The following is an 11,173-nucleotide window of genomic DNA, read 5'->3' on the forward strand; positions in this document are numbered from 1 at the left end:
TTGATCAGTGGGACTTACTTGGAAGGGATGTATCCGTGAGCGTGTGGAGTCTGTGAGTCCCAGGCCTGGCATTCAATTCCAGACATGGTCTTGGAAATTTTGCCCTCATAATGTTCTCCGCTGCAGTGCATGCATTCCTCTGAGCAGCATGGGCAAGGCGAGAAGAAACAAAAAAAAAAGAAAAGAAACTGAAATGGAGCAAAATAGACAGAAGGACTAGAATCCCACTAGAAATGTCCCCCATGGGACTGGCCATGCTCCCACATGGTTTCCAAGAATCACTAGGAAGCAACATTGGCTCAAGACTCAGAATGTTCTAATACAATCCAAAATGTCATTCTCTTTTTCAAATGGTTTATTTTGGCTATTTTGGTCAATGCCTTGTCCTTGCACTGAGAGGCCCAGATCCCAGGCAGGGAGGGGAGGGTGCCCATGGTCCCAGCAGTCTTAAGTTCTCTACCACGATTTTCTTTTCTTTCTTTTTTTTGAGACAGGATCTCAACTGAGTCGCCTAGCCTGGTCTCACCCTCGATAGCTCCTGCACAGCCTCAGGAGCAGCGAGATTGACCGGATGCCCCGCTGCACCTGGTTGCATGATACTTTTAAATACTGGGCATCTTCGTTTCAATAATGATCTTTAGAAACTCTATGAAATTTTTCAGATCTGCCAAATACATTGGAACCATATCTGTTAGGGTTTCTTGCTGGAGCCTGTGCCTATGACCTCGCTGTAGAGCAGCATTCTCTTTTCATATTGTCGAGAAGCATGACTGGGCTGGGTTTTTTTTGGTTTTTGTTTTTTGTTTTTGCTTTCTAACTTATTTTAAAACTGAGTCTTTAATTTGGAATTATTGAATATTTGGAAATATTGAATTTATTTACATGGTGGGGCAGAGTAATATACAACTGTGACTTTTAAGGGTCATAAAATAGATGCAGACTTGACATAAAAATCATGCATTTGTTGTACTAAAGTTCAAATGACCGATGATATAGTGTCCAAATAAAGGTTCCCCATGGCTCAAATCAATAAAGGAAATGAGCTGAGGTGTCACATGATACAATATCTGCATGGTTGTATGAATCCCAGTTGGCTCTATTTCCCTCCCTCCAATATATACACCTGGAAACATGAAATAAAATTTTTTCCAGTCTGTTTCCATGTATTATCATTGACCTTTGAAGCACACTTAAATAGATTGGCTCACTAAAATAAGGGATTGTTGACCCCCAAACTGGTTCATTGCTTAGCTTCAACAAAACTGTAAAATCTCTCACATTAAATTAATATTGCTTACGTGAATGTCATTGATTTTGTGGTTTTAATTTAGTATTTAATTGGGAATCTGCTTGGAGTGTTATACTGTGTTAAGAGTTTTAAGCATAAGACTTACAGAATTCACAACTAGTTTTAAATTTGTGCATGTCGAAGTAGCATCTGAATAGAAAGAATCCATGTCAACACGGGGGTTGTGCTCCTTCCCGACAGGTGAATGCATGACTTATTGCAGCACTGATTGATTATTAATAATACCCCCGTGGGAAGTGGCTTCACAGCAAATTACTTGGCTGGTGAAGAGCAGGCATTTCCTAGCGCCATTTCTAACCTTCACATTCGGGAATGTCGCAGTACTCGAATCTCTTCTCTGGGTCCACAGTGTAACACCAGGGCCCCTTCTCGTCGTTGTCTGGGTTGCGACAGTAGTTCTCCTCCAGGCCCTCTCTGGGGAACTTGTCAGGGGAAAAGCTGTGGAGGACAGAAAAGGAGCACGTGGCTGATATTCAGAGAGGCGGCATGCGGTAGGCAAGTCGGAGCAGAATGCTGTGTGTGTCCCCACTAGGGCCTGAGCGCCTGTTATCTCCATGCACTGTGGCCAGCAACTGTCGCCCCTGAGCTGTCTATTTGCATATCTCAGTTGACACTGTTCTGGGTACAGTGGCTCATGCTGTATGGTTCACACTGATGGCCAAATCTTAGAGGCCGAGCCGAGTCTTAGAGGCAGGCTGTATTTCTACCTCAGCCAGTAGGAAGACAGAGGCCTCCGTTCATTTTAAAAACCTGCTTTCAACAGTGGCCCTTCTCTCCAAAAAATATCACAAAGGCTGGTACCATTCTGTCCCTGAGAACTTCGAACCCAGGATTACACTAGAATCTTTCTATACATTCTCTCACTTACACTTAACAAAAAACCCACCAGGAGTGGTTACCCCTGCCTCATAGTCAACGTCCACATGAAACAAAACAGATCATGCCTAGGTCCTAACAACCCAGGAGCAGGTCAAGACTCTCAAGTCTGATTCCAACGACTGAGTTGTGTTTGGACGGGGCTGGGAGAAGGGGTTAGGCTCATTTTCTGCTACAGAGGAGTTGCCGTGTAGAGATAAGAAATTAGATAAAAAGCACAAGAACTTGGAGTCCAAAAAGGTAGTTTCTGTTTCAGGTTCTTTGGGGGCCCTGTTTCAGGTGATCCCCACCCTCTCTGGGCCTCAGCTAGATGATCGGGTAATCTACCTGGCAGCCTATAATCTGGACATTGGGTTGAATTTTTTACTTTATCTAATGGGAACATGCCATCTGCCCATCTCCACGGGTCCTTCTTTTGGGGTGAGAGGCAGGGTCGTAGACACTAACTTCCTTTTTGATAAGCTTCGTGGCAGAAAACGTAATGCCACCTGACACCAAACTGGGAAAATTGCAAGCAGAGTGACATCAAATAGTAGGCATGTTGCAAGGTTTGCATTTCATTCTTGTGTCTTCTGAACTGTTGGCTCCACCATGTTGAGGGGGACTGTGGTGTGAGTTCTAGCTCAGCATGTTTGATTGACACATCCAGTCCTGAACATCCCTGTATTTGCCTTTTTTCTCAGCCTCAGCCTCAAGTTCATAGTTCTGATCTTCTTTTGACTGGGCTTCCTTCTGTGTTTTAGTTATCCCAAAAAATAACATGAGTAAACAGAAAGCAACCACTTTGGCTTTTGTGCTATAAGTAATTGAACTGTCCTGTATCTACATCTCAGAGGCTCTCTCTGCTCGCCCACATACTCTGGTTTGAGTTGAAAGTGCTGGGATTATCTGAACACCGAGGGTGAACACAAAGGCAAAGAAGAAAGACTTACTTTGGCTTGTGGGGGTAGTTGGCACTCCACCTTTGACAGACTGTGCCACTTTTTGTCTTGGACACCGTCCCTCTGTAGGTCTTCCCATTTCCAGTCTTGCACTCTGAAAGATAGACTGAAATATGTCCACACTGTGGTCAAAAAAACCAAGCAAGAAACCCCAGGAGCAAGGTGTGCACACACCGTCCCAACCAGAGAATCCGCTCCCAACACAGAGCCGCTTCCTGCCGAACAAAGTCACATGCACCAGGAAGGGCACCATAAGCTGAGGCTTCTCCTACTTAGATTCCTTCATTTGAAAGCTCTGTCCTGAGCCCCTGCATGTACCGGGCACCACGATGGGGGGGCTGGAACACATACAATAAATACAGAACAGGCGAAGCTCTGCCCCCAGGGGCTCACACTCCAAGTGGAGTTGGAATGGAAAGGAACCACTGGGCCTTTTGAAATGAGCTAACTTCACAATGAGAGGCACTACAGAGAAAATAAACTGCGGGGTGAGTCAGAACTGAAGAACAAGGAGGGGCTTTTTAGATGGCAGGTGGGGGCAGGCTTTTCAGAGGCCAAAAGAGATCCGATCCACTTCTATTTTTTCAGGTTCCTGGTAATTAAAAAAATGCCAAATGGGGGTTCTAGAAATGTGTCTAATTTAAATGTTCACAGCAAATATTCTCAACTAACCTGCACTTATTCAGCTCACCAGTTAATCAATGGGTTTCATCCTGTCTTTGAAATAGCCTGAGACCCACCTGTGGCCCACAGTGGCAGGATGGTCCCCTTTCTAGTGTGCCACCTACCTCCATCACCATGAGGTGGGTCTTAGGTCCCAAGTGTCATTTGTTTATATTGCCCAGCTCTCCTGTACAGTTACACTAATCGGATGGAGGTGACAAGGTCCAGGGGCAGGAGTGGTGACGACTTCATGTTTTGAATGACAGAAATAAGCAGCAGTCCTTACATAACATGGACTTGACTATAGCAAGGTCTGCTGCATTCTGGAACAGTCCGGGGTTTGTGCTAAGTGCCCTAGGAAGTGTTTAAGGGAGAAAAGGTGCATTTCTAAAAGATCATTTGTGCAGTTACAAGAAGGGGAACCAGTGACTGCAGTGACCTGGCCAGACATGACAGTGGCTTGGCTCTGAGGGTGGGCCTGGAGATGGCGGCAAGTGGCAGGGATCTAACATGGATGGTCCCCAGCAGAACCCCTGGATGGTAGGTTACCAGCGGATCCATAATCCACAGTAAAGAAACAAGGATCAAAAATGACTGACTTTTGACTTTTCGCCTCGTTCTTGTTTGTATGTCCTCACAGAGTTTGTATAACCTTTTGCTCTCTTGAAAACAAGCAAACCAAGCCTTCAAACTTCAGACTTCAGACCAAGCCTGACAGGCACCCCCAGGTTCCTTCTGGTTAACAATTTACAAATGACATATTTAAATTTTAACATTTTGTGGGGAGAACTGCCACCCCCACTTCTTTTTAATCTGATGGATAGTAGGTGATCCTATTTATCTCATCCTTTACTCACTATTTGTAAGAACTAATAACTATAACATATAAGGATCAGGGTTAATAATCTGATCTCAAGAATTAAAGACAGAGTAAGGAAGAGAGGTCAAGAGGCTGCAACCAAGCAAACCTAGAAACTGAACGAGATGAAGCAATAACCTTAACCTAGAGGAATACTTTTAAAAATCTTATGGTTTGTGGTGAGACTAGAAACAATGTTTCAAGTCACTGTCAAGAACACAAGAAATCTGATATATCTTATATTCTTTAGTATCTGTGTTACAGAATATTTGGAGAGCTGAATTGTAACTAATGGTTTCGGTGCCTGGACAGCACCACAGTAAAGGAGATAGTTATTAAGTGTCATCTTTCATTTAAATCTTCATATATAAGTGCTACAAAGAATGGCACCTTTGCATCCCTAAAAAGACGTGCAATTTCCCCCAGAATCCAGGCCACCTCTCCTACTAAACTATGGGACTATTGATCTGCATTTTAAAAGGAACTTCGATTTTTGCATACTTTCAAAAGACAATTTTGAGCCTGAAGAAAATATAGACCATGACAAAAAAAAGTGGAAAAAAATTTAATGAGTATTTTTGTCCCTAGCCAAATGTTATCAAGATTGAAAGTCTCTCATATTTCCATTGTCCCAGGCTGTCATTCAGAAGCTGGAGCCCAAGGACCACAGTCTCCCTGCAGAACTAGTGGCCAAGGTCATGAGGAACTTTTAACTCCCTGTCTCTCTTTATAAATAAATTTTTTTAAAAGATTCTGAATTTATTTTTATGGCCACAGAGATAGAAGTGATTTTGTAAATCCAATCCTTTCATTTTTTGCATAAGAAAAATGAAACCAAAGAGGTGAAGTCATATGTTCAAGTTGACAGAGCTGTTCAGGGATGGAATCCTGTCCTAACTCAGAATTCAATTTCTCCACTCTGGCTCATCAATGAAGGATATGAAAGGGGAGGAGAGAGGGGAAGGGAAAAGCACCCACTTTTCTTCTCAAATAAAACGACGTCTCTCATCCTGATGACGGGGGAGGACTTGCTGTTCTCAGCCATGATCACACACTGCTGCTCTTTGCTGTGATACTGGAATGATCTGTGGAGGAGGAGGAGGGAATACTGGAAAAATCTCCTTGATTATGGGAATACTAGAACATCTCCGTTTATTCATAAGTAAGACACTTGAGCAGTCATCATATGCCTTTTAGGAGCGGGGAGCCTTTCGTAGTGGGAGGACTTCAGGCATGCTCTTGGCTCTTGCCTCCTGGGATGCCCTGTGACTGCCTGTGTGAGTTGCTATAAAATGCAACACCTCTCTCTCTGTTCTTGCTTTGGCTCCCACTTGGCTTCTGATTTTCCACCATGCTATGGCTCAGGTGGAAATAACCACTAGGTCTTGAACATCCAGCCTCCAGAACTGTTCACTTAATAATTTTTTTTTCCTTTATTAATTACCCAGTCTTGGGTAATTTGTTATAGAAACAGACAGCTAGCTAAGGAAGCCTCCCACCTCCCTTCCCCAATCACATGGTCCTGTCAAGGCTGCTCAGCCTGGCGTTCAAGGCCATGCAGAGCTCCCTGTCTGGCCCAACACCTGTGAGAAGTCTCGGCTTTGATGCACTTGGCCCCTCCTGGTCCCTCTTGTATACTCAGGATGGCACCTCTCCTGCACTGGGAATCCTCCCTATCTTGGAGCTTAAGACTTCAGCCACCCTCCAAGCCCAGCTCAGCTGCCTCCTGCTCCCTGAGGCCTTCTCTACCTGTCTCAAACAGGGGTCGTTCTTTCCTCTGAACCTCTGTAGCACATGCATCAATTATGCCCTTAGCAATACTTAGGGCTGGCTGTTTATTTTTTTTAAACATTATTTCTGATTTCTTTGCACCATAAATACAAAAAGGCAGGCACTGGACATAGTGTCTGTACTTGTTTCCTCCTCCAGCTCCATGTAGGACACTTTGATCCACATGATCCTCAATAAATATTTGCTGATGGTGAGTTAAAAAATGGAACTTGGAATGGTAGCTGCTCCTGGTGATGTCATGTGTAAACACAGGTACCTTTCTTTGGGAGCACTTTTCTAAAGGGGGAACTAATAAACCTTAACAAGACGTGGTCATGGCTTCAGATACTGTGAGCAAATGGATTCCAAACTCCAGGCCCATAAATTCCCTTTTCCTCTTATAAATTGCAGTTTTGTTAATAAATCCACAGCTAAACTTCTTGCCATCAAAATAAGTGTCTCAAACAGCAAGGTTCCCGCACAGGTGCAATGACAGTGAAAATACCTGCAGATAAACTCTGTTTCCTCCTCGCATCTCGCCGCACACTCCTCTATGCTCTGTGCTCCTAGGTGCTTCTTGGGGACGCCGAACAGTGAAGCCCCTTGGGTACTGACGTAGCCATCCAGGGAGCTTCCTTGACCTACAAGTGGACGATCAAAGTGGAACAGCTGATCAATGGCTGACCCCACTGCATGATTGCCATGGCTTCTCATCTGTTTGCTTGATAACCGCCAAATAAAACTCGGTGTGTTCTTGGAAGCCAAAGCCGGTGTCGTGAATAAAAATGCTCAGTCAGGAAAACAGTTCCGGTAACGCTGTAATACATTAACAGAACACCTAGACGGCCGGATCAGAACCACACAACAGATGCTATCACTACCCTGATGGACAAGGAACTTTAAATGAGAATGAATTTTACCTGTTTGCTATTGATTGTCATGTGATGATAAGCCAGGAAGACACCATCAATGGCGACTGCGTTGCCAAAACTAACGTGGGTTTGTCCATCCCTGGGTATAAGTGGAGGCCATTCTTTGATTTATAACAATACATACTTTCTAATAATAAAGGATTTTTTGATGATGATGATAGCTGACATTTTAGAGGAAATTATTCTAAAAAGCAGAACCTGGAATAATACTGGCCTTAGATGTTCTATGAGATGAACCCCCAGCTCAGAGCATGGCCAAGGGACCTTCAGTCTTGTTCCCACAGGCTGCCTAATGGCCCCTGTTCCGAGGCTGCTTGCTACACCTGGTCTGGCTGTGGCAGCTCTAATCTAAGCCTGCAGAACCCAGCTCCCATCCTTTCATATAAATGCTGGTGACTTTCCCAGGGGCGAGGCCAAAAGGAGCTTAATGGAATTACAATAGAAAATTTTCTGTGTGTGTAGGCAACATGGCCGCCTTGGCCACTTGAGGGGAGTGGTGGGACCAGAGCCAGCCTGAGTGGGTTAAAGAGTGGCCAGGATAGGAAGTGGCACTGCAGATGACAATAGGTTAACACAGAGTCACCTTCCAAAGTCCACCCTCTCTCTACCTCCTCTGCTGCTTTTCCTTCGTCAATTTAAGATGCCAAATTGGTAAGATGGACTGCTGAATGGGAAGTGGGTGGATGCATTTTAAACTTTCAGAGCACTTGGTAAATGTGTGAGGTCATGGAGAAATAGACAGTTGGGGCCCATATCCATTTCTTCACCTCACATTTCTCTCAATTTGAGTTCTCATTTTCAAGAAGAGTTGGACTTTGATGAAGTGTTTTGAAAAAACACATTAAATCTGTAAAGAATATCCTCCAAGAGTTAAGTTAACTTTTGGGAAGAGTTCTTGGGGAATGTATTTAACAAGGTTCTTGGGGAATGTATTTAACAACGATATTTAACAAGGAGAATTTTTTCCTTTTGTATCATCCTTTAAGTTAGCATTAATGATGTCACCTTGTGATGTTTCACAACATACAGCTGCTGAGATCCACCTTAGGCACTGATGTGCCAAAGAATCATCTCAAAGGAATCAAATATTTTTATATCAAAAATTTTTTCCCCAAAATCTTTCTTTTTTCCCTTTCTCTCTTTCTTATTCTCCTTCAGGCTTCACATAACAATGAGGTTTAACACAATTTTTGACAAAGAAACATTAAACAAATCTTGGTAGGAAAAGTATTTTTGTACCACAGGCTAAATGCAGATGTATTTGCTATCAAAGCAACGCATTTTATGATGACAGGAGACCCTTCGACACTGTGGGGTGTGTGTCCGTGTATGTGCACACACACATTCTTGTGGTGTTTAAAAAATACTTAGCAGTTTGTGAAGTGCAAATGTTCATCCACCCCTCACTGACTACAGCTATAAAAGCAAATGCCATTTTCTCCCAGTCATGGAAGGCACTGGAAAGATGAAAGTCACCACAGAGAATAAGAGCAAATACTTTCCTTTCAAAAAGAGATTGTTAAAGACATTCCCATCCTAGTTGGTTGAGACATTTCAATCCTGATGCAGAGAAATCCATTCTAACCTTTGGGTGTAGCCCCCTGGGTGCACAGTGTCCCCAGCCCTTGCTTCCGTGGTCTGAAGTACAATGCTTACACCTGCTCATGTATGCATGCATGCACGCACACACACCACACACATTTCTGACAACTATCTTTTTGTTCAATCTTCTTGCTAGTTCCTCAAATGGATCCCACTAAATTCAAATATATTTTTCTGTAAAGCACAACCTGTGGTATCTGGTGATATATAGATTGAATGTCAAGTATCTATACATTATTTATTGGAGGAACTACTATCATAATGTATGATTCCATATACAAAATGTCTAAAACAGCAAATCTGTAATCTATAGAAAGTAGAAGAATGGTTGCCAAGGGCTACAGATTAAGGGCAATAGCTAGGGAGCATGGAATTTCTCTGGGTAACGAAGATATTCTAGACTTTACTGGGCTTAGGGTTGAGCAACTTTGAATATACTAAAAACCACTGGATTGCATGCCTTAAATGGGTGACTTGTATAGCATGAGATTTATATCTGAATAAGCTGTTAAAAAAACAAGCTACCAGACATGTTTAGAATGTGTGTTTTTTAAAATGTTCTCAGTGCATTTGGAAAAGGGAGAAGGACATTGATTTCCTTCTTGGAAAGCCCTTGTTTACATCCAGGTTTCTTTACTTTTCTGATCTGGGAGTTTGGACAGTGGTCAAGTAACATGATTTCCTTAGTCTGGATTCCATCATCTAGAAAAGGGGATAAGTATGCTACCCCATCGGTACTCTAGCTAAATAAGCTCTCATTAGTAAAACACACACACACACACACACACACATTTGTGTGTATGTATAAAATGTGATTGGCCTACTCCAAACTTTAAATTAATATGATGTATGATTATTACATATATCATTTCAAAAACTGTGCATGTGACTTCTCCAGACATTAAGAGGCCCAACATATACTTCTGGAAATCTTTCTTCAACCCAGAACAAATAGATGCTACTTCACACTATGCAGATAGGTCAAATATGAAAATATATACTCAAAAGACAAAAAATAAAATATACTCAAAGAGGAATTTTGTTGCTTACATTTGGAAGTGACAGGAATATGACAAGTTAACCAAAATGATAAAAGATAATTCAACTGAGAACCAGCAAAAAGATTCACTATTTTTTCAATGAAAATCGACATCATTTGGGCACAGTCATTTAGATTTGAAAAGTGACCCATTATCTTCTTTGCCCATTCATTCCCCACACTCTGACATTCTTTAGAGAGACATTAGATTAATATATTGAAGAATTCCTTGATCCTAGATTTTGAACTGGAAAAGTCATGAATCAAGTTCAATGAGTTACACATAAAGCCATAGTATACCTATTTTTTTAATACATTGCTAGGAATATGTAATGACAAAATTGCAAAGAAAATCTTACCTGATTTCAGAAATAAGAGAAGCAGAAGGACTATTTCCTTGCAGTCCATGTTGGGACTGGCCAGCAGTGCCCTGGGGGACAGTGTGTCTTAGTCCTAGGTGCCGTTGGCTTACAAGAGCACAGAGGCATCCGTGATTGAGATAGTCAAATGAGGTTAATTATTCTCCAAGGCCCTGCCACTGCGCTCCAAGGGGCAAACATCACCTTAAATAATGGCTATTACAAAATGTTTGAGAGAGAAGCCTGCAAGAGATGCTGGGAATTCCAGCCATTCTCCCCTCCCAGGTGACTCCTGGCTGCTTCCTCTCTCCTCTCTCCTCCCCTTTCCCCAGACCACATCTTTCCCTTTCCTTCCCTCTGTTTTCACCTCCTTTCCTTTGGGGAAGAAAGGGGAATCATAAAAGGAGCTTGCATTTGCGAGTACTTTCCATGAGCCAGACAGTGCACAGAGGTCCCTACCCACGTCGCATCCCACCCTCCCAGCAAGCAGCGTTACCAGGGTCCGCAAATCAAGAGGCGGGAACTGAGCTTTCCCAAGTCTGCACACTGAACAGCTGGGGAAAGCAGATGCAAACCATTTAGGCCTTAGATTACCAAGGGCAATATCATTAACTCCTTCATGCCCTGCCACCCCGAGTTGAAATTAAGACATAGGGAAACTGTTTTATTAAGTTGGGTGCAACGGTGCACGCTTGTAGTCCCAGCGGCTCAGGAGGCTCAAACCAGCCTCAGCAACGGGAGGCGCTAAGCAACTCAGTGAGACCCTGTCTCTGAATAAAATACAAAATAAGGCTAGGGATGTGGCTCAGTGGTCAAGTGCCCC

General features: G+C 43.0%; 1 protein-coding gene across 3 annotated transcripts in view; it reads right to left on the reverse strand.

Annotated features, from left to right (window-relative positions):
• Positions 1-10,399, reverse strand: part of PLG (plasminogen) — a gene marked incomplete at its 5' end in the record, with an annotated part of 34,153 nt that extends 23,754 nt beyond the window's left edge. For all 3 annotated transcript variants that reach the window (XM_081295903.1, XM_081295902.1, XM_081295901.1), the window contains 6 exons: positions 19-139; positions 1,608-1,747; positions 3,118-3,232; positions 5,627-5,733; positions 6,924-7,059; positions 10,351-10,399. In XM_081295903.1, the coding sequence (XP_081152029.1) occupies positions 19-139; positions 1,608-1,747; positions 3,118-3,232; positions 5,627-5,733; positions 6,924-7,059; positions 10,351-10,399 (668 nt within the window). The remainder of the gene's footprint in view (positions 1-18; positions 140-1,607; positions 1,748-3,117; positions 3,233-5,626; positions 5,734-6,923; positions 7,060-10,350) is intronic.
• Positions 10,400-11,173: the final 774 nt, after the last annotated feature.

Source organism: Spermophilus citellus, assembly GCF_964194105.1.
Source record: "Spermophilus citellus genome assembly, chromosome: 5".
NCBI lineage: Eukaryota > Metazoa > Chordata > Mammalia > Rodentia > Sciuridae > Spermophilus > Spermophilus citellus.